This window comes from Doryrhamphus excisus, chromosome 20 (genome assembly GCF_030265055.1).
Source record: "Doryrhamphus excisus isolate RoL2022-K1 chromosome 20, RoL_Dexc_1.0, whole genome shotgun sequence".
NCBI classification, from domain to species: Eukaryota; Metazoa; Chordata; class Actinopteri; order Syngnathiformes; family Syngnathidae; genus Doryrhamphus; species Doryrhamphus excisus.
The window spans coordinates 11,726,187-11,753,704 of NC_080485.1; the positions used below are offsets into that span (position 1 = coordinate 11,726,187).

Consider the following 27,518-nt stretch of genomic DNA (forward strand, 5'->3'; position numbering starts at 1 on the left):
ACTGAGGATAAGCAGTATAGAAAATAGATGGATGAACCTAACAGCTAAGAATTGTTACTGAATAAACAGCCATCCAAAAAAAAAGTTTTTAGTTTGATTTAAGCATTTTATTAACACACCGACTGCACCATGAATGTTACATCCCTTTCGTATACCCATGCACGTCAATGGGTATACCATTGCTGACCTGCTCTTTAAACTAAAATGTAATATGTTAATGGACTACCTCAAAGTATGGCAAAATGCTTTTTCTTCCACGCTAAGCCAGTTGTGCCAAAGTGTGGCACAGGGACCATTTCCTGCCCATAGTTTACTTTTTCATTGGGAATAAAATTAATTCATTGTTAATGACTTGTATTATTAGATAGTACACTAATTTGCTTTGTGGCCTATGACACAAAGCGTATACTATATAGCTTATAGTACATATAGTACAGTATACAGGTTGGTTTTAGCATCTTCAATGCACAACAGGAATCCATGTGTGTGTTTTCATTGTCTTTGCCGTGAATGCCGCATGCCAACGCATGAATGAACCCCCCACCTCCTCTGCGTGGTGCTTTGTCTGCACCTTTTATGAAATGCCAACGTTAAATAAATACACCCATGTTTTTCTTTTTGCCTTCTTTTATCGCTTCACTCCTTCCAACGTTTAAAAAAACGGAAGGTAAGGAAGGATCACTGGACGTTGACTCAATGCAGACACTAATAATGTAACGTTTCATTTTGATTAATGGGTCCGGCTGAGTAAGCAGTGGGTGGCAATGCTGCTGTAATCTTTCTTTAAATATGTTTTGCTGCTACAGCCTTGACTTAATTATTGATATTTCTGTCTTGCAGCTTGCAAAACCTTGCTAAACAAAAAGTCGGACGGTGTGAAGGTAAGTTCTCTTGAGCGCTTGTTAATAAAACTGACTTTTTTCTGTCTCTCTCCGTGTTTTGCCAAGGTTTATTGGATTTAGGAAAGGTTGTAAGCTGGACGAGCTAACATTATCACTTCAAGATAGGACGCATATTTTCTGTCTTAGATTTTACCGGAAGACTAAAGCTAGTTGTTTTTTTTGGCCTGGTGGTCAGTGTAAGTAGTGCATGCAGCAAAGCATAATTAAATATATACAACATCCCAAGCATGGATTTTTTTTTTTATTATTCAGTATGACTTCCAAGATTTATTTTCCAGCTGTATCCCCTTCTTTTCTATAAATGGCTCGCCATTTTTCCTTTTATCTGTCAGCTTATGTAGCCGTTTCTGTTTTCTTCTTTTACTGTACTGCTTCTGTTTTTTTTTTGTTTTTTAAATATGATTTTCTTGCTTCCCGATGAGCTTTTATTTATTTCCCTCCTCCTCTCCATTTGCTGTCTGTCAGAAAAGGAAGTCCAGCTCGAGTGTTTGTTTGATGGTGAGATGAGCTCGTCGGTTGCTTCCGTTTCCATTTTGTCATCCGTTGTCTCCTTTCGTGGCTCTTCAAACCGTCCCCTTTCTGTATCACGTTGGTATTAGTCTGTGTCTCCGAGCGGAGATGCTTAAGCTGTCGGCCGCCAATAGTCATGGCATTAATGTTGATTATCTGATGTCCATCTTCCATCCTTGCATCTCTTTGTGCCACCAAAAAAAAACATCCCGACACACACTTGGATGATCCACGACAAAATAAATGTAATCAGACTACATTGCTAAAATCATCAAGTGCAAAATATTATCAATATTTAGGTCTCTGGTTGATGTTGGCCCTCCCCGCATCCATCATCTTTTCTGTATGCAGCCCTCCGGTTGACAAACGAGCTTGGTCACCCCTTACCTACACAGTTAGCATACCCAATTCCTTGACTTGTATAATGGAAATATGCAAAAATTAATGTAATTATACATGGATTCCAAGACATTTTGGACAATTCTAAGGCCTTTGTCTGTCTCCAGTACAAAAATCTGCTTTCATGAGTTAGGCAAACAGACCTCCGCCAATGCCCAACACCCTTGACCTTTGACCGTGCAAATGATAATCTAAATGAAAAATATGTCCTTAAAGGCTTTGTCCCACTGCGCCGTTTAATAATTCCATCGGAAAAACCAAGACATGTGTTTTTTGGACTTTTTTTTATCTGTTTTTTTTCACCTTGTTTACAGATGTCGATTCCTTAGGACGTTTTCACTGTTACTCAGGCGGAAGCTTACCACTTTCCAGACTTTTATGTCTGGTGGGCAGGCGGACAACTTGTCATCCTCCGCTCACCACACACAATGTTTTGACCACAATAGGATAAACTGAATGTTTTCACAGCCATGACGTGTTATTTACTCACACAGTTCATATATAGTAAGCCGGGCAACATAGCTATGGGACCTCAAAGTATGTTAGTACTCCAAAATAATAGTATTCCCACATGGTAGTGATCCAAATATAACAAATCTTGTGACGGACGGAGCTTGGCCTTTTGACATTTTCCACTCCCGCCTCCATTTTCTTTTTTCTTCTTTTCTATCCCCTCCTGCTCCGATCCAGTTGCTTCAAATTTGCATAACAAAACACATCAAATAAAGCTAAATAATACTCCATAAAACAGGGACGGTGTAGCTTACACTTTTCCCTAGCAGAGCGAACCTGTTTAGCATGTAAGGACATTTAGATCAATAATATTATCTGACCCAATGGCTGGACAAGACAAAAAAATACAATTTTCCAGCCGTTTCATTCATTACTCATACTTGTTCGATGTCCCATAAGCTAGGCTGAATGAAGACTTCCGAAGCAAACATATTTGAATATTTTTCATGCTGTTCCATGTGCCGTTTAAAGCTAAAACATTGAAATTTGCTGCAGTATGACACCGTCTGACGTAAATGTTTAGACGGACGCATTGGGAATCACTAACTGGCAGTATGGGACAGAGCCTTTTGCTGCATGCGCAGTCCTGAATCATCAACATAAAAGTTGGCTCCTGTGCAAAAATAGGCCAGTTTTTGATGGTGTGAAAGATGTCATTTTAATACCCAAACAACCCAGGTGCAGATATTGTGATAAATGACTCATAGAGGCAGTACTTTGGCATCCTACGTGGTGGTATATATTCATCAGCCTCTTCTAATGGAGCATCATGTGCTGGGTGAGGCTGCAAGATCAGTACTGTTGTCCAGTAAAAAAGAGTATAGCCTCATTGTCTCCATCCCTCACCTCATTTGTCGTCGTTGCGTCATTTTGTTGTTATTTGCATCTTCTCAGTGTCCTCTTCTGCCTTTTATCGTCTCACTCTCTCTCTCTCTCTCTCTCTTGGGCCCGCCATCTTCTCCTCCCACCTCTTCTGCCTCTTTTGTATTGAACATAAATTGCGATGTTGACATTAGCAATTCAAACAGCGGGGCTTTGTGCCTCCAGGGTCTCTACCGGCTTGTGGCCTGCGGACTCGTGTGGTATTTACGCTCTTAACGCTTGACAGACAAACGATTTTCATTTTGCAGCAAGGCGTCACCTTCTTACCTGCTTGTGTGCTATAAAATGAAACGCAGTACATCTTGCCACGGAATTTACAAACACGGGGGCGGAGGGGGTGTCCTCAATAAATCTCCTTTTACCAAAAAGATGCTAAAAAATCAATATAATGGCTTCATCATTAGGTACTATTGTAAGAATGAACTGCTTGTTTGTTGCTAACCAAAACAGCAGCACCTACGGAGAATGGCTTTAATCTTACCGACGGCTTTTGTCATCTATGATTTCATTCCGTCACCCCGTCAGCTGTGTACGCTAGCGTTGTTTTTTGGTGTTTTGTTTGTGTCGTCATGGAATACTGTCGGTATTCCCTGGCATCATCATTATTCATCCCCGTCCCTGCATGGTAAAGTGTGTCTACCTCCCCCCAGGAAGCCCAGACAACTGTGGTACACAACCCAGCTGACGGCACCAAGGTAAGGCGCTCCCTCTCTAACCACTAGCAAACACTAGCGTCGACCGATGCTAACATAATCTCATAATCTTATTTTTATTAGTTTTTATTTTGGAGTTGAAATTGTTAGCATGTACAGTTTTGTAGATGATCCGGACAAGCTAGCATCCCGTGGTTATACTGCAAACCAGTAGGAGGCAACACAGAAGTACAATAGAGGAATGCTGACAGTGCACACTATTAGCTTCCATCCGTCCATTTTCTATGCCGCTTATCCTCACAAGGGTTGCAAGGATGTGCTGGAGCCTATCCCAGCTGATTGTGGGCAAGATGTGAGGTACACCCTGGAGTGGTGGCCCGCCAATGACAGGGCACATATAGACAAACAACCATTGATGCTATAGGGACAATTTGTCACCAGTTAGCATAACATATGTTAGCTTGTTTATAATAAACATGAAACCATAATAACCACAACAACTTAACGATTTGGGATGCTATGCTCGTATTCCGCAGTATTATAAATACAATTGCTCAAGACTACAAATAGAATCCACTTCCATAATCTTAGCAGCGCTCAAAACATATTTGATACGATTTCCACATTTGCAAGCACACAATAAGTCGTCTCCTTGGACGATGGCTGCTGCCTTGGCTGGTTTGTGCTCCTGGGTGGGACTTTTTTGTCCATGTGTTCGTCATATTCTTCAATGTCTCCCCCTAGCCACGCCATCAAAACTAGTGCCATGTATTTTCTCCCAGCGCCTCTTTCATCTCTTATTTGTCTCTTTCCCCAACACGCGTGGTCCCCCCCCCCCCCCCCCCCCATCGTGTCCCAGGGCTCCACGGAGAGCTGCAACAACGCAGAAGAGGAGGAGATGAAAGGTAGGAAAGGTACTTGTCGTCCAACTTTCACCTTCTCTGCATGCATTTTGCTCCTCACGCCAAGCAGTCCAGTATGTTAATGTGTAGCCTATGCTGTAAATGTAAATTCCTGGTTCTGTGGTTATCGTCTATTTTGGCCCATTTGTGGTGGAACAACAAAAGCTAAACTGTTGGAGTCCATAAGATGAGGGCTATTCAGCTTGTGGCCCATGGACATGAGACTGGACCGCAAGTCCAGTTCCAAACTTAGTAGCTCCTAAAAAGACGAGTACACTCTTGTCATAAACTGTAAAGTGTTTTTAGAATGGGACCTAAAAAACAGCAGCACACACCTGCCATGTCGAGGATCCTTGACTGGCTTTTTTACAGTACAGTTGTCCCTCGCTACATCTTAGTTAGTTAACATCAGTCCCTTAGAGCACAGAAAACATGTTTACGACCTGAATACCCTTTTTATTAACATTGTTACAGCCCTCTAGACATGAAATAACACCTCTATCGTCACCTTTATACTGCTATTTGCCAATAGAGTAGACATAATAAGAGAATATGCAATAACCTATGCAATACATAGACCTTTTTCTTTTTGATCTTCTAAAGACACTTTTAGCATTATTAGATCCGTCTAGACATGAAAGAACACCCCCAAAGAAAAAAAAAACATTATTGTGGTTTTTCAAAAATGTTGCATTTAATAACAAAAATGCTGTTATGTGGCTATGGCCTATGACAAGTCATATATTTATGTGTTATTCTGGTCACCAAATGTCAGTAATGGTACATTGATGAGACCTTACATGGATCCTCCCATTCCGTGTGGAAGTGGTAGTTTTTTAATTCATCCCTACACTGTTTCAAGTCCATTCTTCAATTTAGAACAAATAAACTGTAGGCTAACTAGTTAGCTCAGTAGCTTGCCAGGCTTAAAACAGCGACCGTCTCTCGTGTCACCTCAGACATCCCGTAGCCTGTGCATAAGAGTTGTGCAATGTGATGTAAACAAAGCTAGTTAGGAGTGTCAGAGTGTACATCTACAGTATGTGTGGCAGATTAATGTCAGACTGGCTGGCCTGTATATCACTCAAGCGACAAACAGTATAGTGAGGATGAGTGACAGGCTTTTATGTCATGTGATCCACCCACATGATGTTTGAGATACTACAACAACAAGGAACTGCCTTTGTCTTATTATCCTTGTAGTATAAAGGTGACTATAGGGATGTTAGTTCATGTCTACAGGGCTCTAATAATATTAAATATCATTCTTATATAGGTTTTCTATGTTCTAACTACAAAAGTATTTAATTTAGTAATATTGAATTGAGCTACTGCGATCGAGTCTGGAACCGTTTAACAGTGATAAACGAGGGACGACTGTAGATCCTTAAACATAGCCAGTACTTCTGTTTTTTAATGTATCTTGACATTAATTTATGAATTTACAACTTCATCAGAAGTATATTAAGCCACCCACTGTGCCTTTTTGGCCACTTGTCTTCTTCCCACGTTATTCTAATTTTCACAAGGGAGTTGTAACTATTCTTCATCACCTAAAGTATCTTACCACTGCAGAACAGGGCCAAAATACTAGAATGCAAGGGAGCTATTTTGGTACCCTCGGCTTAACTTCCTCGTCGATGGGAACGAGGCTGGGAAACGGGGCCTTATGGATATAAGCATGTCTAAATGGAGGATGCTCGTGTGCATCACATCATTGCGCTACGTGTTGTCGTGCCTGAATCACACATGGTGGCATCACACAGACACTTAAGCCTGTAATTAGTCCCAGGACCTCCTGAAAGGAACTAATCTGCTTACCGGGTGGAAGCCTTCCGTAGCTTTTTCCTCGCTCTTGATCCCAGGGTGGCTTGTCAGCTGTTTTGGCTTCTTGCTTTCTTTCTCGTCTTTGTGTGTGTGTGTTTGTGTTTGTGTGTGTGCGTGTGAGGTGATGTTGTGAATTAGGTTAATGAAAGTAACAATGGCCTTGAACTTAGCCTACAAAACATAATATCATTGAGTCAGGATGTAAACAACATGAGGTTACCTTGCTAAAAATGCACGTCTGGCAAAATATAGCCAAAGTTCACATGAGCCGGGTGTTGGAGTGGTTTTGTGATCATGTTGCTTCTTCTGCCCCCTAGTGGCCAACACCAGTTTGACCAAAACTTTAGATACAATAGCACAATCTAATCTGAGATTCAGTACATCAGGGGTGTCAAACTCAATTTACCTGGGGGCCACTGGAGCTGGGGTCTGGGCAAGGCTGGGCCGCATCAGCCCCCCCCCCCCCCCCCCCCAAAAAACGCATTTATTAAAAACAGAAAAATATACAAACTTTTTCAGTGCTTTGGTTACGATTTTCTACAATAAAAGCTCTGATAAAACATTCTACTGTTCTCAAATATCTTTTTATTGAATTTTTATTTTTCTGCACAAAATAAGATGGAAAATAAACAAATCAAGAATAAAGAAAATCAATCAATCAGTAATAAATAAATAATAATAATAATAAAACGGCAAATAATAAAAACTTAAGAAACCACATATAGTTGGTGGGTAGACAAATTATTTTTTTTCAGATTAAAATGAACAAAGCATTATTAGAGCCCTGTAGACATGACAAAACACGACTATAGTCACATTTATACTCTTTTTATTTACAACATATTGCGCAACTGCAGGGTCTTGAGACACATGCTAACTCGCAAACTAGAGATCTAGCGACCTAAACAGTAGCCTTCAAGTTATTTCCTTTAAACTTAAATAGCCAAAAACTTACCACTTCCACACGGATAGGGAGGATAACTATTAACAGTTATTTAACCTTTAACATGAACATTAATCAAACGTAATAATTTTTTCTGGGTACATGATACCATACAGCATCCATATCAAACTTGCGCGGGCCGCACTAACATTAAACTTTCATATCAAGGCGGGGGGCCTCAAAATAATGTCCTGCGGGCCACATTTGGCCCGCGGGCCGCGTGTTTGAGACCCCTGCAGTGCATGATGCATGAAGATGCAGTCCCTTTTGATTGACAGTGTCATAGATTGTCAGAATAGTCAAGACGCCACTCGTGATTTTGTTTTTCTTTCGTCATCAGATGAATTATCCATCCATCTATTTTCTATGCCTCTTATCCTCCATCAGATGAATTATCCATCCATCTATTTTCTATGCCTCTTATCCTCCATCAGATGAATTATTGGCTCTTAAAAATATTGCATCATGTAAATGTGGCCTCTGAGGCGTCAAGGGTGTGTTGGTACATTGTCACATTAATTTATGTGTGTGTGTGTATGTGTGTGTGTGTTGTAATGTGGGCGGACACTGCTAGTGCAGGCGTGGCCGTGTTAAATCAGTGCAGCACTGCTGAGGAAGATCCAACACAAACACTCAAGTGTAAGTCAGTCCACCTCTGTGTGCCCTTTAAGATAAACATCAGCACTACTCTTCTTTCAATGACTCAAGTGTGATCTCATGGCTTTACTCTCCTCTGCTGCCACCTCCTGGCACCGAGGCCCTACTGGGCCGCTCTCTGGATTACACTCAAGTACAGACCGTGATCAGTGAATTTCCGTAAAGGAGGATTTCTTATTTATGAACTGAATATTTTCATAGTTAGAGTATAAACCTTATACATGTGGTTTTAACATTATTAGAGCCCTTTAGACATGAAATAACACTCCTATGGTCACCTTTACACTCATATTACCACTCATTTTTCACTATTAATTAATTTTAATTTTTTTTAAAAATTCAGTAGTAAACCCAGTAGTCTTCAGTATTTTGTAGGATAATTATCAAAATTGTTTATATAATTAATTAGATTTTTAATAATTATTTAAAGTCAAATTTGAACTAAATGTGCCATGTCCTTTTTTTTTTTTTAAGTATTTCATCCTGATCTGATCCAGATTGCACCTTTGGCACTGGGGTCGTGTGTGTGTGTGTTGTGAAATCCCACTCTCAAGTACAAAAAAACATTTAATCTTTGGCCCAGAAATTGACATTATCCAAGTTCTATCTAGGGATGTCCGATAATTATCGGTACCGGTAATTATCAGCCTGATATCAGCATTAAAATGCAATATTGGTATCAACCCCCATCATGAAAACCCATTCATTCATTCATTTTCTACCGCTTTTCCCATCTGTCTTCGGGCGGGGTACACCCTGGACTGGTGGCCAGCCAATCACAGGGCACATATAGACAAACAACCATTCACACTCACATTCATACCTATGGACAATTTGGAGTTGCCAATTAACCTAGCATGTTTTTGGAATGTGGGAGGAAACCGGAGTACCCGGAGAAAACCCACACATGCACGGGGAGAACATGCAAACTCCACACAGAGATGGCCGAGGGTGGAATTGAACCCTGGTCTCCTAGCTGTGAGGTCTGCGCGCTAACCACTCGATCGCCGTGCCACCTCATGAAAATGCTGTATACAACACATGTGTGTTCATTCCACCACTGGAGATATGTCATGTGACACATATCATTATCAGAAATTGAGAGTTGGTCAATATTGGCATATCGTTTTTGGTCAAAAAAGCCTATATCGGACATCCCTAGTTATAACGGTGCCGAGTGAACATATGGAGTTTGTTTATGTTTGCTGTTTTTGCTTCTCATTCCTGGTTCCTGATTAGCGACATTCCAAACGTTTCTATTATAACGTCAACATTGGTTCCAGTGTTTTAGCCTCAGTCGGTTTTTAACCTGTCCTCCTTGATGTTTGTGCACTTTCAGCTCGCAAACAGGAAATAATCAAGATGACCGAGCAGCTGATTGAAGCCATCAACAACGGCGACTTTGAGGCCTACACGTGAGTCTTTGTTTTTGCTGCAAAGCAACATAATTTATGCTGAAAAGAAAGATTGATGTGTTTCTCGGTCGGCAGGAGAATCTGTGACCCCGGCCTGACCTCATTCGAGCCAGAAGCTCTTGGCAACCTGGTGGAGGGCATGGATTTCCACAAGTTCTACTTTGACAACCGTACGTACCTTTAATACCCACCAGACATAACATTAGGTACACCTGCACGCTGTAATCCAATACACCAGTACCTGAGAGTACTACAACCTTTTGTTCATATTGTTGGTGTCCCCAGTGTTGAGTAAAAACAGCAAGCCCGTGCACACCACCATCCTCAACCCTCACGTGCACCTGATTGGCGAGGACGCGGCCTGCATCGCCTACATCCGCCTGACGCAGTACATGGACAGCCAGGGCCGGCCGCGCTCCTGCCAGTCGGAGGAGACGCGCGTGTGGCATCGCCGCGACGCCAAGTGGCTCAACGTGCACTTCCACCGCTCGGGAGCCCCCTCCGCACCCCTCCAGTGAAGGCCACATGGGTGAGGTCATGTGACTCACTGGTGTCTTGCCAGTATTATTGGTGGATGATGGATTGGTGGTTGCTGGGGGTGCAACATTTTAAAGAAGATAGCAGGCATGAAATTGGCCAGGATTTAAAAATGCAAAAAAAAAAAAAAGAATTGTTTCATGTTACATTTTTTAAATGTAATAATATATACATTTATATAGAAAAATATAGAATATATATTAAATTAATAATATAAAAAATTATATAATTATATAATATAAAAAGGAAATTAATTTGAAATGTATTTCAAATTAATTTGGGTATTATAATTTGATTTAATAAAAGTAATTGAAGAAATATTCAAATATATATATATATACAGTATATATGGGTGATTTATGTTGTGGCTTTTTAAATTTTTTTGTAAAATACAAATTGTTTACAAAATATTTTATACATTTATTTATCTTGTTTTTAATTTTTTTGTTTCAATTTTATTGAAATAATAATAATAAATTTTAAAAGGAAAAAAATAGAAAAAAAATAGTAGTAGTAGACCAAGAAATTGATTCAAAATATATATTTTTATTTAAAAAAAGATTTTAATCTAAAAAGAAAACTGAATAACACAATTATTGGGGAAAAATATTTACTTAATAAAATAAAAAGATGATTAATGATTAATAATCATTAATATACAATCATATTTAGCAGTTAAATTATTGTAAAACGGCTACGAATGTATGCTGTTTATTTATATATACATTATATATACATATTTACATTTATTTTTAAATGAATATATTAAATTATAAAATTAAAGGAATATTCTAAATGAATATTTAAAAAATGAATGTAAGTAAATGTATTCATTTATTGACAAAGTAATATGCCTATACTCCTTTTAATTGCTATCCAGTGACTTCCATTACCAAAAAGTGTTATGGATGAGTTATTTTGGTACCCTCCACTAAGACAAATATGTAGCAAACAGTATATAGTCCTTAATGTAAGCCTTTTTTGTAATATAAATATAATATGCCTTATTTTCTTCCAGCTTTGTTTCAACTGTGAGAGCTGTTTGGAGCCTTGACTCTCCTCATGGTGCCTAGAAGGATGTTGGCCTGCGAAACGACGGTAACGTCACAAAGTTGGGGGCACAAACACATTACAACGTAGAGAGTGTTATTTAAAAAAACACGCACACACACAAATATCGATAAAAAGATACAAAATAAAAACAATAATTAGCCTGACTGAAAAAGCGACCGACAACTACAGCAGCAGCGTTGGAGACGCCGGTCCTCCGTGTTGGATGGTGCATGTTAGTGCTGGCTACACAGGTTCAATGGCGCCCCCTGTCTGTTGGCTGGCAAAGTGTTCACATGCTTAATGTACAGACACACACACACCGTTTATTTTGTGTTAAGGGAGCAGAGTAGAAGCTCAATTCTTTGGACTTTATAGTGTTACGAAAAGGGACCTTTTTTTTAGTTTCATTTCCTCCTTTTTTACTATTATTAGTGCTTTTTAACATACCTTGTGTTGGAAAAGGGGGTTTATTTAATGTATACATATATATTTATATGCCAGATGGATGTGTGTGTGCATCCAAGCGGACACGCCCCTTCCTTCCTGTTTATTGTGTGTATGTGTGTGTATGTGTGTGTGTGTAAGCATGACTTGTTTACGCGTCTACTGGCCTGTACTGTTTTTGACTCCAAGCTGTTGCACCTTTGAAGGAGCGTCTGACCACGCCCACCTCCGAGCCCGCGCCCACTTCCCGTCACTTCCTGTCTTAGTATTGATGATAATGATGTCACCCCTTCCTCTTCTTCTCCCCCTCCCGTTACGCTCGTCTCTTGTGTTTATTGTCCATCCCGGCTTGCCGTACTTTGAACTGTGTGACGCTTCAAGAAGCATGTTTTTAAATTTGTACAAAAAAAAAAAAAATGAACGGCTAAAAAAGGCATGATTGATGGCAAGAACGCTGCAGAAGGCAATCAACTCAACCCCCCCTTTTGTTATTGTAAATGTTGTGGTTGCTAGTGTTTGGGTGTTTTATTAGCAGATGTTGAAGTCACAACTGGAAAAAAAAGGGTTTAAATGCTGCTGTTGCTGCGACCCTTTGCTAGCACACACACACACACTCACATCACAAGCATGCAATCAAATATCTTCCCTTTAAAAGAGGAAACATATCTGCACAGTCAACACTTTTTCCTAATATCAGTACTCAAACTCTCGGTTTTTGTATCACAATCACATGAATGGCACCGACTCTTAAGATCTCTTTTCTTTCTTTTTAATTCTTTTTTTTATATATAAAAAAAATCGTAGATATCACAATTTTTTTTTAAATGGGGTCAAATCATCTTTGGAGCAGAGCCTTTCTTGTGCACCCTCTGGTGGCCAACCATGTGCACTGCATTGTTGTCACTCACACTGACTTGTTTTTGTCCGTTTTTTGGTCACTGCGGCTTTGCTTAGAACCTTAGAACAGACAGACAGGGTATCTTTCCACTTCTTTTCAGTCTTATTGTTGTACATAGATATCATGTGACCAAATAGGGAATGGGGGGGAGGGGTCTGATTGAAAGAACTACCTAAAACTTTACACAAATCACTCACTGTGTAGGTTTTTTTCTTGGTTTATTGCAGCTTTTGCATCATAATGACTATTTACTGCAGAAGAAACAGGGGCTTCATGTTAAAGGCCACTGCAAACATACCCAAATATATTATATAATATATAAATATATTATATAATATAATATATATATATATATGCCGTTTTACAGATGGATGAAATGTGCATGTGTCATTTATTTTAGTCATTTTTAACTGATGGACAAAAGTTTGCATCATGGAGATCACATTCAAATGAGTAGAAAAGCCTTAGCTTGTTTGTGAAACTGCATTGTAACCTTTTGCCTAACTATTTAAAAAAAAAAAACATACAGAGGCAGGGGATTCATGCGTCCACCCCTCCCCCCTCGCCCCCCTCCCCCTCATTGGATGCTGGATTTTTTTGCATGAGCGTAGAATTAATCATGAAAGTTGTACATTGTGTGTTTGGATGGTTGTTCTTAATAGCTTGGTTATTACTGGAATATTGAAGTGTATTTAATAAAAAAGAAAAAGTACCATTTGAAAGTTGGGTTTTTTTTGTGTTTTTTTTTTTGTATTTAAAGGAAGAATCACATAGATTTGATTAAATTTTTTTATTAAAATGGAATGAAAAATTAATTTTTTCAATTAGATTTATTTTTTGTAAACCAAAATATTAAAAAAATGTTTGATATATATAATTACTTGTGTTTTCATTTTTTTAAATGTAATAAAACGTTTAAAATTTTTCAAAATTCTTTAAAAAAACTCTATTAATTTTTTGTAAAGAAAAATGGAAACATATTGCAGTAGTAGTGATGTCCGATATTGGCTTTTTTGGGGGGGGGGGGGGGGGGGGGCAATATGCCGATATTGACCAACTCTCAATTCCCGTTACTGATTTCAGCCAATATGTGTAACATGACATATCTCCTGTATGAACATATGAACATATATGTGTTGTATGCAGCATTTATTAATATCGGTCTTCATGATCGGGAAAAAAATCAGATCCCAATATAAACCAATATTGCATTTTTATGCTGATATTAGGCTGATAATTATTGGACATCCTCAATTAATATACTTGTATATTTTTTACTTATTCATGTTAATAAAATAATACGACCATAATAATAATAATAATACAAAAATTCAGCACTCTGACATGACTTGACTGAAAGTGACATTTTGTAAAACTCATTAGAGGGACAGTTTTGGGGCCCAAGTGTAGAAAGCATATCTTTTTAAGGGCCCTTAAGGTTTAAATATAAGGGACATTTCATCATCTTATATTACTCAGGTCAGTATTATTTAGAAAGGAATGTATTCACTGATACGTATATCACATGTTTCCATTAAGGGAAGCAAAATGAACTTTGTGTTGACGTTGTGAAGCCCTCAAGGTTTTCATGTTGACTAAACACTATCCCTGTTGGTGGACAAATGTCTCCAAACCGGAGTACTCACAGCATCCGACCAAAGTGAGTACATTTGGACATTTTCATACAGTATATCCAGTCAAGGGACATTAACATAGAGATGTACTGTACATATAGATGAGTGTAGTCAGTGTGCAGCTTGTACAGAACAGCAGTATGCTGTTCAGTTTAGCTCTATACTGAAGTCTGTGCTATGAATGCAGCCTCTGTTGGTTTTTTCCAGCACTGGAATTTACAAGTCACCACAAACATTTACACTAGGATCTTTTGGATGTGAGGAGGAAGAGGAGGGGTGACTCATGGTTTTTGGACTTTCCTTTTTTGCTCACATTCTCCCGACTTTGAGACACATAATGTAATGATTTTACAACAAAATATCTCTTCAAGGTACAATACTATTGATAGTAAACTAGTTTAACTAGTAAACAGTTCCTGACTGATAAAGATGGCGGCATGTTGAGAAGACATGTTAACCTTGCTAACTTGTTTTCAACCAAGAGATTACAAATGAGCACCTATTCGTCATCCACTGATTTTCTTTCAGAATATTTACAGTATCGTATTTCTATATTTACTTTATTATTGCTTTGTTATGGTACGGATTCTAACCATACCGTTTACTTTTTTTGCGTTGCTACATCTCCTTAGCACTAGTGCCATCTACCGTCCGAGAAGGTCATTGCAACGAAGGGATCACAGCGACGCAAGAGTCTGAAGTTGGGGGTACATTTGTGGATTTTTTGTTTATTATTTATCATATATCAAAATGATATGTTTAAGAATACATATCATACAAAAACTATAACTAACTGTTAACGTTGTTTTGAATTTATGCGTAAGCTAGCATGCTTGCTAACCGTTCACTCATCTTAAAGAAACAGTACAATATGTAAGGCGACATTTAACACATGTATCTCATTTACATTGTTTAAATTTACACCAATTTAATTTTTATAGGTTATATTAGCTTTATTAAAGTATATTATATGTTCGATTTGTAGTGAAATTCTGTACTGTACTGTGATGTACTTTAATGTTGCAATTACCGCTACTGGCCGCTAGATGTCAGCTTTGTTCCTTTCGTGAAGCTGCAATACACTAGTTTAATTCGTCTTGTCATAATATATGAAGTTATATCCAGTATATTTCGTTACAGAACATTTATATTATTTTATATTGTGTTATAATGTGCCCTGAATGATCAATGCCATGTTTTCTTCTTCCGGTGGAGGTTGCACCAGCCAGCCAGCCAGAGAGGGAGGGATGAAAGAAGGATGTAGGCGGTGCTTTGCCGCCTCCTCCTCCTCAGCAGCAGCTGGTGCTCCTCCTCACTAGTGAGCTGCAAATGAATGAAGTCACACGGAGAGCTGCAGCGTCCTTGCATTGCATTGCTTTGCTTTGACATAAGAGGACTTATAACTTAAACGAATCTTGCAGGCTGGAATTGAAAACGTTGGATTATTTTTTGGGGGGCATTTGGGGTTTCATTTAACCACCCAGGATTTATTATTCTCCTCCCTGGAAGTTGCTGCAAGTGGATGATTTTTTTTGTTGTTGTTGTGGTTTAAATTGCACCGGGAGAGTAAATCTGGTTCAGGTATTACGTTGTGAGTGATTTAAGGTTTTGCATCGGAAGATTAAGAAGAAAAAAAAATGTGATTCAGCGTTCGATGCTGTGGGTGAGCTCAGTGGGTCCAAACAGCTGTGTCGTGTCGAGACATTCGTGGATTAACCTTTCTTTTCCCTCCCCCTACCTCCTTGACAAGCTCCCTCAAAAAAAAAAAAAAAAAAAAAAAAACAGCCTTGCGCCAAAATGCGCCTCTTTTTAATGCAATCAACCACATGAGTGGAGCCTAAACAAACAGTGTGCTATAATTACACCAACCGCCACCCCTTCTTTTTTCCATATCTGCTGAAATAATCCTGCTGGAAAAATATGGAAAGTGAGGTTTTTAGTCCTCTGCTGGATCACTTCATGCTGTCGCCTCTGGTCTGCTGGGTAAGTCCATTCAGTCCACACATGTAGTGTTTAAATATTCTCATCATGTACTACTCATTGTTTACTGCAGTTGTTGCTTTTTCTTTTTGTAGGTGAAGACTACCGGGCAGTCCAAAGTGAAAGATGGCAACAAACTATCGGAATATGTGGAATTAGTGGATGGAGTCTACCTCAATGAGGTCATGCTGGAGATGTAAGTACATGTGCATTTGGTGCTCGGTTATTCCAAATATGTGTCTCTGGTGCCTGTTTTGTACGTGACAAAATAAAATAAAAAAAATTAAAGATTAAAAACTTAGCACTATATTAGGAAAGCAGGAAGTGAACAAATATATACACATAATGTCATTGTATGGTCATATCACCGCGTACTTCGGTATGAGGTACATTATTAAAAAAACAAAAAAAACTATTATGGAAAGCAGGAAGTGAACAAATATAACAGTTACTGATTGTAAAAGTACCAGATGGAGGGGTAGGATTTAATAAGCTTTGCTTCTTCCTACTCCTTTTGGACATGTGGAACTGTGAACTGATTATGGGATGCATTCAATTATAATCTGATGAAATAATACCACCATTACCATGTTTATGAACACAAAACATAAGAAAACTGCATCTTTCCTCATTTGTTAGCTCCACTTTTAAAATAACCTCCCACATGGACATGATAGCCTAGCATTGCACACACACAAAAAAAGCAGTAGGCTTTGCTACACGTCTTAAAATGACACCCAGACCTCGGCTAACTACCGAATCACTAACACTGTCCAGTGGGTCTACTCTTACTCCCCCACTTTTCATCCCCTCCAGGAGCACATTAACCAAAGTGAATATAGGCTGCATACAAAGGGACCTTGTATTTAGGCCACCGATGTCATCGCAGAATCCCCTTTGCTGCTGGGTCACGCCGACATTGGGTTCAAATGGTATAGAGTGTTTCCATGTTCCTCTTGACGGCTACTACAGCCACCTTTGACAGTCATCCGCCGCCAACTGGAGGACACCTCCCCTGCTGGAGGTGACTCCGCTCACGTTTCCCCGCTGGGCTGTAGATTAAACCGCAAAATCTGGTTACAGATTTAGCAGCAACGCAGATCCCTCCTCCCCGCCGGGCATTGGGTTTTAAGTCGATTAATGCTAACTTGGGTGTTTGGGCTGTGGGAGACATGATGCTTAATTCTTTTTTTTTTTTTTTTTTTTTACAAGAGAATACTTCATATTTATTTCCATTGTTGTGTTGTGGTTCATAGTAGCTGACTTTTCCATTCACCATCACCCTACCATTGACAACCCAACCAGTCAATGGTGTAGTCCACCTTTTGCACTTTAGCCACCCCTACCAGGATAAGCAATATAGAAAATGGATTGGTCCTTCATTCCGCTGGGGCTTTTAAGCACCTACTGAGAAAATTCATCACAGATCCTCAATTTAACAGGAGCTTGCTTGGTTTTAAGTATCTGCTCCAAAAACTCAAGTCAAAGATCCTCTATATGACAGAAGTTTTTGGTTGTTTTTAAGGAACAATGGGAAAAACAGTCATCAAAGTTCCTCTATATGAGATGACAGGAGCGCTCTGCAGTTTTTAAGGACCGACTGCTGAACTGCTAGTCAAAGATCCACAATATGGAAAGAGCCGCTCTGCTGTTTTTAAGGACCTACTGCAAAAATGCCAGTCAAAGATCCACTATATGATAAAAGCGCTCTGCTGTTTTTAAGCACCTACTGCAAAAATTGATCACAGATCCTCAATTTAACAGGAGCGTGCTTGGTTTTAAGTATCTGCTCCAAAAACGCAAGTCAAAGATCCTCTATATGACAGGAGTTTTTGGGTTGTGTTTAAAGAACTATGGCAAAAACACTCATCAAAGTTCCTCCTATATAAGATAACAGGAGCACTCTGGAGTTTTTAAGGACCAACTGCAGAACAGCTTGTCCAAGATCCTCACATCTGTGGTTTTGAAAACCTACTGCAAAAACACCAGTCAAAGATCCACTATATGGAAGGAATCGCTCTGATGTTTTTAAGGACCTACTGCAAAACTGCAAGTCAAAGATCCTCTACATAAGTGGTTTTGAAAACCTACTGCAAAAACAGTCAAAGATCCACTATATGGAAGGACCTACTGCAAAAACACTAGTCAAAGGTCCCCTCTATGATAAAAGCACTCTACTGTTTTTAATGACCTACTGCAGAACCGCTAGTCAAAGATCCTCTACATCGGTGGTTTTGAAAACCTACTGCAAAAACACTAGTCAAAGATCCACTATATGATGAAAGCACTCTGTTGGTTTTAAGGACCTACTGCAGAACCGCTAGTCAAAGATCCTCTACTGTAGTGGTTTGAAAAACCTACTGCAAAAACTCTAGTCAAAGATCCACTATATGGAAGGAGTCACTCTGCTGTTTATAAGGACCTACTGCAAAAACACTAGTCAAAGATCCTCTCCACCAATCTGCTGTTTCTAAGGAGGTCCTACAACAACCCTAGTTAGCAATCCTAAATATGATTGGACTACTCTGCTGTTTTTAGGAACCTTTATTCCCAAGTTTTGAAAAGAACTTACCGGCAGCCATCTTGGTTGGTTTTGAAGGATCCAAGCACATTATGATGTGAGGGTCTTGGAGGCCGGAGATTGGATTTTGAAGTTTGTGGTGGGCATGAATGTTGCTAGCTTGGCAGCTGTGAGTGGCCTGACAGGAAGTCAGAGCTCGCCAGTCACGGCCAGCTGTGCGGCCTTTTGTTCAGGGTTTCTGTGTCAGCACGGGACTTACTGACTGACTGACTGGCTGTTTGTATGTGCTTTGTATGTATGTGTGTGTGAGTGTGTGTGTGGGGGGGGCGGTGCATTTGTTTTTGGAGTCGGGCAGCTGTCTGTGGTTGTGTTGCCCCGACCTTCTTCCCACACACGTAAGGCCCACTGTTGTGAATGATATGTCTGGTTATCTGCAAACGGGCGCTATTTTCCAGCAGATTACTTGTCCTAAAAATGTGTAAATATGTCTTCCACTCACCACAATCGATCTGGATAGGAAACGCTACGCTTGCCTGAAGCTATTAGCGTCCGTTTACACAAAGAACAGATGTCTGGTGTAGCCTAGTCGAATGTTGCTGCTAGTTTCTCATATTTACGCTGCACTTTTTTTTCCTAGCGCAATGTGAGTGTGTCGCACTTAGCAAGGGAGGTGCCAGGCGGTCAGTAGTCGTCCCCCCCGGAGGGCGACGTCGGGATTATCTAACGGTTTGCCGACACCCAGATGGCAACGTGTCCCACCCCCCCTCTGTCCTCTCATGACCGTCATTACCCAGCCAATTAGATGACCTCCTCAATGCTGTCAAACCAATTAGTTTGCCATCTCGGCGAGAGGCAGCCAATTAAAAATGCTGTCAGAGTGACAAGACTCACGTGGGGTTGTCATCTCTCAGCTCTCTGGTTCATTTGGCCGGGTGGGTCAACCAGTGGACTTGGCCTGGATGCTCTATATCAGGGGTCTCAAACTCAATTTATTTGGGGGCCACTGGAGCGCGGGTCTGGGTGAGACTGGGCCGCATCAGGTTTTCCAAAAAAAAAAAACAAACGGATTTATTAAAAACAAAAAAAATAAAAAGACTTTCTCTGATAAAACATTCCACTGTTGAAATATCTTACTTTTTATTTTTCTACACAAAATAAGATGAAAAATAAATAAACAAATCAAGAATAAAGAAAATCAATCAATCAGTAATAAATAAATAAATATAATAATAATAATAATAATAATAATAATAATAAAACGGCAAATAATAAAAACTTAAGAAACCACATATAGTTGGTGGGTAGACAAATTATTTTTTTCAGATTAAAATGAACAAAGCATTATTAGAGCCCTGTAGACATGACAAAACACGACTATACTCACATTTATACTCTTTTTTTATTTACAACATATTGTGCAACTGCAGGGTCTTGAGACACATGCTAACTCGCAAACTAGAGAGCTAGCGACCTAAACAGTAGCCTTAAAACTTAAAAACAAAAACCTACCACTTCCACACGAATAGGGAGGATAACTTAACATGAACATTAATCAAACGTAATAATTTTTTTCTGTGTACATGATACCATAAAGCATCCATGTCAAACTTGCGCGGGCCGCACTAACATTAAACTTTCATATCAAGGCGGGGGCCGCAAACTACTGTCCTGCGGGCCACATTTGGCCCACGGGCCGCGTGTTTGAGACCCCTGCTCTATATTCACCAGTGTAGTTGTTTACAATCTGAATATACAATTTTAGCTCCAAAAGGTGATACGAACTGCAGATATTTATTGCTTCTCATGGCTAATCTCGCAAACAGGAAATGCATTCCATTGTTGCTTCCCTTTTAAAAGAGTTGCCAAATCTACACAGGAAGTTGTGTAGAACTGGAATGTTGTACGAATGAAGCATGTGGTAATGAATGTGAATTAACTTAGCATGCTCATCTGCTTGTTTACTTTAGCTTTCTTCGCCTTCAAGGCCATATTGGAGTCGTGGGATGCTTTGGACTGGCTGTGCGCAAACATTCGATAACAGTTTTTCTTTTGTCGTTAGCCTTGGTTGCTCCAAAGTAGTCGTACCAGCCAAAAATACACAATAAAGAAAAAAAACCTTATATAAGTCGCTTTTTTGGGGGAGGAAATGTCAATAAATTAGAGACCAAGAACAGACATTTCATGTTGAAAGGCAAGTTATAGGAATTACAATAGAACTCATTCATTCATTTTCTACCACTTATCCCTAGCTTTGGGAATGTTAAATATTAAAGAAATATTATGAGAACAAAGTCCAAATATTAAGAAGAACATGTAGTATGAAGATTCATTCATTTTTTTCTACCGCTTATCCTCACGAGGGTCGCGGGGATGCTGGAGCCTATCCCAGCTGTCTTCGGGCGAGAGGCGGGGTACACCCTGGACTGGTGGCCAGCCAATCACAGGGCACATATAGACAAACAACCATTCACACTCACAATTTGGAGTCGCCAATTAACCTAGCATGTTTTTGAAACTACAACAGGCTACATAGGCGCCTGTTAACGCAATGTGAGTAGTTGGTATGTTAAGGTAACATATTATTCAGACAGCTATAGCATAAACAATATAACATAACTAGTACTTCAATTTGCCGCTTGTATTCTGCAGGATATTATTTTATTTTTTGGGGGGTATTTGTGCTCTGTCTTTATCAGCCGTTGATGTTTATAAGTGTATATAAGTTGCAGGATCAGCAATACCATGAAAAAGTGGAAAATGTTAACTTAAATTTTCCTTCAGATATACTTGCATATGTTTGGAAGCGGGGCTGCACGGCGGTCGAGTGGTTAGCTAGGAGACCAGGGTTCAATTCCACCCTGGGCCATCTCTATGTGGAGTTTGCATGTTTCCTCCCGGTTTCCTCCCACATTCCAAAAACATGCTAGGTTAATTAGCGACTCCAAATTGTCCAAAGGTATGAATGTGAGTGTGAATGGTTGTTTGTCTATGTGTGCCCTGTGATTGGCTGACCACCAGTCCAGTGTGTACCTCGCCTCTTGCCTGAAGACAGCTGGGATAGGCTCCAGCAAAGGAGTATAAAGTATGTTTCCATTTTGGGTTATATAGTCAGCCAGTCTGGGGTTGATATGATTATGAGTTTGATGACCTCATTGCAAACGTGTGCCCCCTATTGGTTGTGAGAAATATTGTGATGACATCAACGTGATTGGATGCTTTCAGTCCTGCGTCACACGTGTTTTTGAATTGTTTTGGCTTCCTACTTTCCCGCAGTCTGGAATGCAGCATTAGCAAGCCATCTTGACATAGTTACTTTATTGTGATCTGGTTTTGATAGAACAATAATCAGTATTTTGAAGTGTTCCCTATGACACAATATGCATAAGCATGATAAAGTAATGCTAACTTTATGGACCTACGGTGTACTTCTTTCACCCGTCACTTATTTTTATCCTACTGTTAGTGCTTATTCTTTCCCTTTGCTCCCTTTGTTGTTTTCTTCTGAAGCCTCCGTTGACTTTTTTCAGCAGGGCTAATTCCAGCTGACATAGCTGGAATTCCAGCTGCAGGAGGGAAGCAGGGATGCAGGACTGCTGCTGAGATGTCCAATCACCCTTAGCCAGTCTTGGAAGCGTTCACTGTCTTGCAGTCATCTTTGAATCCGGCTGTGTAGACAGAAGCTTTCACAATCCGGTGTTTTATGTAAGCCACAAACCAAGGACATGTTGAACCTCAAAGAGATGACAAAACGTGCTCAGCCGAGGTCTTCCAACGTCAGGTTTTTGCATCGTGTATGAGGTCTTAGAAGTTGAGATGATCATGTTTCCTGGATCTGCTGCCATATTTGGTGTATGTGTGAGATGATAATGTGCTGTTGTTGCCGTTTGCCGCATTAATGCCAACTCGACACATCCTCCCATCTGCTTCATGTTACGGAGCTCCTTGTGTGGCTCGCAGGGCATAATCCGCTATGTCTGGAGGGGACGTTTACTAGCTAACAACTGAGCTAAGAGAGCTAAGTTCAATTGAAGCAGATTGAGAATGAAAGGCAAAGTGGTATCAATTAGACCACTTTCCTTTTATGAGCTTGCTTTATTTCGATGAGTCACCATTGCTATCAGGAAATCGAGGCAATTATTGGCCATGTTGAACGTCATCTCTTTCCACTTAGTGTGTGTACTCTGCTTTAATGGTTTAACTCACTTACCAGTTTGGAATGTAAATGGTGAGCCAGCCGCCTATGGATACAGTGGCGGGGAGGCCCGGTTGAAACGAGACAAAAGACAAAGACTCGGACGGAAAGAAAGGAATTCCATGAAAAGCCAAGACAAGGAACTCCACATGCCAAGGGTCACATGGTCTGTTTATATGGCGCCTTCAGTATTGGCTTATTATTACGCTTGTAGTTTGCACGAGTGTCCAACTCATTCGGGTTGCCATGTGGTTGGCGTAAGTTCCTCTCTTTATTTCTGTTGTTTGAGAGACATGAGAAAAATGAGAAAAATCCATATCTTACCGCCTCCGACCACTTGGTAAAAAAACAACAACAAAAGAAACAGGCTTCGCTACACATATTAAAATGCATCCTGGAAGCTCTGCCGACTATCCGTCAGTCAGCTACAGATGGGTTGTTTTGTGTTTATTCATCAAGTAGCAGTTAGCATTGTAGCTCATATAGCTATGCTAGTGTTGCTAATGTTTTCATTCTCATGTCCCATTTCTTATTGTTACGTTGTTGTATGTCAGGGGTCTCAAACTCAATTTACCTGGGGGCGAGGTCTGGGCGAGGCTGGGCCGCATCAGGTTTTAAACAACAACAAATAAACACATTTATTTATTAAAAACAGAAAAAAATTAAGATAAAAAAACTATCTTCAATAAAATAAGATGAAAAAATAAATACATAAAAATAAAGAAAATCAATATAAATCAATAAATCAAACAAAAAAAGCATTTATTAAAAACAGAAAAAATTAAGATAACAAAACTATCTTCAATAAAATAACATGAAAAATAAATACATCAAAATAAAGAAAATCAATAAATCAAACAAAAACGCATTTATTTATTAAAAACAGAAAAAATTAAGATACAAACTGTCTTCAATAAAATAAGATGATAAAATAAATCAAAATGAAGAAAATAAATCAGTCAGTAATAAATAAATAAATAAAATAATAATAAAACAGCAAATAAGAAAAACTTAGGAAACCACATATAGTTGGTGGGTAGAGATATTATTTTTTTTCAGATTCAAATTAACAATATTAACAGTTATTTAACCTTTAACATGAACATTAATGAAACTTAACCATTTCACCCAATTAGCAAGTTAGCATCATTACATCTGGGCGCAGTGTCGTAACTTGCAAAATCGCGTCAATTGTGTCCGGTGTGCACATGGCTTTAAGCTTTCATATCAAGGTGGGGGCCTCAAACTCGCATCCCGTGGGCTGCATTTTGCCCATGGGCCGCAAGTTTGAGACCCCTGTTGTATGTGATCTGCGGTATCAAATAATAATAATAATCAACCAGGAAACAGCGAGAGGGAGCAGTATAGAACAATGAACCGCGATGGAACCGTATATGTAAAACGTGTATAAATTGCTTTTTTAGCACGTAGCTCATTAGCATCAAAGCTACAGACGCACAAAACAGTGTACGAGAGCCGAGTAAATGCTAGCACCAACGGACACACATAATTCTGAACCTTTTCATCCATAAAAGCTCATCTCCCGCATTCCTGTTCGTTGTTTGGCTTTCCCATTGCAGAGTTAATGACAAACGCTGCTGCCATGTTTGGACTGGCTGCATCCCAACACGTGGCCAAATGTAGTCTGTCTTTTCACTTTTTGTGTGTGTGTGTGTGTGTGTGTGTGTGTGTGCTTGGCTGCCCCTGCTGATTGTAATGCCGGCTGTCATATATAGGTTAACACTACTCTGTAAAGCACCCAGCCAATCAGAGGCAGCCTCAGAGAGGAGAAAGCCCCATGGCTGCTACTGGCCCTGCATATACCGCCTCATCGGCCATCGACTGAACCCGTAGTGCAGATTATTGACATTACGTCCGTGTGCCCGCCTGAGCAGCACCTCCTTAATCTACGTGTCTGCCTAAAGCCTTAAGTTTGCTGTATCAGCAGGAACAGCAAGGGGGTTAATATCTGGGATTTTTCACCCCTTATTAAAGCTCTTAGTCTGTTTTGTCGCCTGACCTCCGCGGGGGTTCTGTCTGAGGCGTGCCAAAGTGTGCGACATCAGGAGTTTTGTTGTTGTGATCCGCCATGTTCTTGCTAGCCTGTTATGGAATGCGATGCAGAATGGGCAACACACACACACGCATATCTTATTCAGCTTGTCATCCTCCTCGCCTTGACAGGATTACAGCCCCCTCCTCTTAATTAAGGGGTTCAATAGACCCCCTACGATGGACTTCTGAAGGGGCCGCGTGAGGAGGCCACATGACCGCTAATTCAGACCCATTAAAAAGAGCCTTGTGTCCTCCTGATTAGCGTCAATGGCGCTGTGCATCGGGGCAGAGGCTGATCAAAGGACTAATTAACACGTCAAAATTAAGACAATGCCGTTTCTTGTGTGGGTATTCTGAAGTATTCAAACGGGGGGCAACTATGCAGGAGTGGAAGTTTAAACCAAACGCTGACCACATCAACACAAATAAATCAAAGTGTTTTGTTTTGGTGGTGAGGCTTAGGTAGACCGGACCCATGCAGAGCACAGATGCAGACATGCACAGGCAGGATGCATGCATGACTACTCATGTACTCCCCGCCACGTGCGTACATGTATGAATGCATGCATGCATACATACACAGGCAGTTGGTGCCGTCTCCTCCCCCCACACTTGACCCTCATATATATAGGTCGTGGAAGTACACGCTTTTTAAAGTGGGAGGTGTTTTTGTAAAGGAGAACTGCAATCGAATTACGTTGCAACATTTTTACTGAAAATAAAACATTCAATTCACTCACATAAACACGCTACAGGAGTTGCATAATAGGTCATTAATGCTATGTAATACACCATAAAAGTCTGAAAATAATACCTACAAATAATGATGGACTGCCTTCAAAAGTGGAATATAGTATGCATTGCAGTGCCAATATTATTCTTACTTAATAATAATAATTTCATTTTATTTTCATATTATATATTCATATTATATAATAGCACTTTTATTTTATTTTATATATTATATTATATTATACATATCATTCATTTTCTACCGCTTTTTCTTCACGAGGGTCGCGGGGGGTGCTGGAGCCTATCCCTGCTGTACAGGGCTACAGGGGTACACCCTGGACTGGTCACCAGCCAATCACAGGGCACATATAGACAAACAACCATTCACACTCACATTCATACCTATGGACAATTTGGAGTCGCCAATTAACGTAGCATGTTTTTGGAATGTGGGAGGAAACCGGAATACCCGGAGAAAACCCACGCATGCACGGGGAGAACATGCAAACTCCACACAGAGATGGCCGAGGGTGGAATTGAACGCTGGTCTCCTCGCTGTGAGGTCTGCGCGCTAACCACTCACCCTCCGTGCCGCTTTTTATTTTATTTTATTTTATTTTATTTTATTTTATTTTATTTTATTTTATTTTATTTTAGTTTAGTTTAGTTTAGTTTAGTTTAGTTTAGTTTAGTTTAGTTTAGTTTAGTTTAGTTTATTTTAGTTTATTTTATACATATCATATCTATACATATTATATATTTTATTTTCAATCACCTTTTAATGCACCCAAGCCCCCAAAGTTACAAACAACAGATAAAAATAGTCTTATTTTGGTTGTTTCAGCCATCACTACTTCTTTAAGTATGCAAGCAGGTCATGTGATGTCACGCCGCATCATGACATGAAGGTCACATGTCCGACCCCTCATTAGAAAGGCATTAGCAGAATACTACCCAAGCCGTAGCTGTTATGGGTTTAATCGGTGATAGCATGTACAGAGCTCCGGGTATTTTCCCGTAACGGATGATTTAGACGACAGCGGTTACCGGGGTAACGAGGCCCGCTGTGTGAATTTGTGGAATGTTTATGAGACTCCCTTTAAAACGTGTTGACGCCCGTGATGGCATCATGAGTCGTCACGAAACGCCCTCAGGCGCTCATGTCGGAGATGTATGCACGAACGAGACGTTTGTAGCTTCTATAAATGTTTTCATCTCATTGCTTGACTTGCCGTGGGAATTATGGAGCATTGACCCCCCACCCGTCCTCTATGCCTGAATACTTAAGAACTTTATTTATTCGTTAGGAACTTAGCATCAGCGTGTGCAGTTCATGTACCAAACAATACGACATAAAACACAAATGTCCATTGTCCATTGAATGAATGACACTCTATTTGGTTTCTTCATGCCAGAAACCCCAAGGCCACGGTGCAGAGGACCAACAAGAAGGTGAACAACGACCCCACGCTACGCATCCAGAACCTCTCCATTCTCATCCGGCAGATCAGAACTTACTATCAGGTAAACAATACTGCAGTATTTCACTTGTGATATGCTTTATTTGAATGCAGCTTTGACTGGGCTTTCCCACACTTAAGACCGTGACCCACATCCTCGGGGGGGAGTCGGGGGTGCTGTGTAAAGGTCACCGACTCATCTCGCTAAATGCTAGCATTCGTATAAAGAAGTGCATGGCTGTTTTTTTTTTTTTTTTTGGTGTCAAGAGGCAACAATGTTACAAAACATGACTTCACCCACACAACAAGGTCACAGGAAGGAGGTTCTTAATTCCAGTAATTAAGAAATGACTCCCAAACGTCCTGTTAGTTACTAGTAGATCTGTTTAATGAAACAATAAACCCACAA

At 39.9% G+C, this 27,518-nt stretch overlaps 2 protein-coding genes across 17 annotated transcripts in view; both read left to right on the forward strand.

The window, feature by feature from the left end:
• The window catches only part of camk2g2 (calcium/calmodulin-dependent protein kinase (CaM kinase) II gamma 2), a 36,985-nt gene extending 23,728 nt beyond the window's left edge, over positions 1–13,257 (forward strand). For 2 of the 10 annotated variants that reach the window (XM_058059091.1, XM_058059094.1), the window contains 7 exons: positions 841–881; positions 1,368–1,400; positions 4,719–4,773; positions 9,528–9,603; positions 9,679–9,773; positions 9,889–10,132; positions 11,159–13,257. In XM_058059091.1, coding sequence (XP_057915074.1) covers positions 841–881; positions 1,368–1,400; positions 4,719–4,773; positions 9,528–9,603; positions 9,679–9,773; positions 9,889–10,121 — 533 coding nt within the window. In that variant the 3' untranslated portion in view covers positions 10,122–10,132; positions 11,159–13,257. Of the gene's footprint in view, positions 1–840; positions 882–1,367; positions 1,401–3,856; positions 3,902–4,718; positions 4,774–9,527; positions 9,604–9,678; positions 9,774–9,888; positions 10,133–11,158 lie in introns of all 10 variants that reach the window. The other 8 variants (XM_058059089.1, XM_058059092.1, XM_058059090.1 and 5 more) reach the window with 6 other exon arrangements.
• A 541-nt stretch (positions 13,258–13,798) lies between these two features.
• The window catches only part of LOC131107805 (girdin-like), a 53,813-nt gene continuing 40,093 nt past the window's right edge, over positions 13,799–27,518 (forward strand). For 2 of the 7 annotated variants that reach the window (XM_058058140.1, XM_058058143.1), the window contains exons 1-4: positions 13,803–14,876; positions 15,385–16,152; positions 16,245–16,345; positions 27,065–27,173. In XM_058058140.1, coding sequence (XP_057914123.1) covers positions 16,090–16,152; positions 16,245–16,345; positions 27,065–27,173 — 273 coding nt within the window. In that variant the 5' untranslated portion in view covers positions 13,803–14,876; positions 15,385–16,089. Of the gene's footprint in view, positions 14,877–15,384; positions 16,153–16,244; positions 16,346–27,064; positions 27,174–27,518 lie in introns of all 7 variants that reach the window. The other 5 variants (XM_058058138.1, XM_058058141.1, XM_058058137.1 and 2 more) reach the window with 5 other exon arrangements.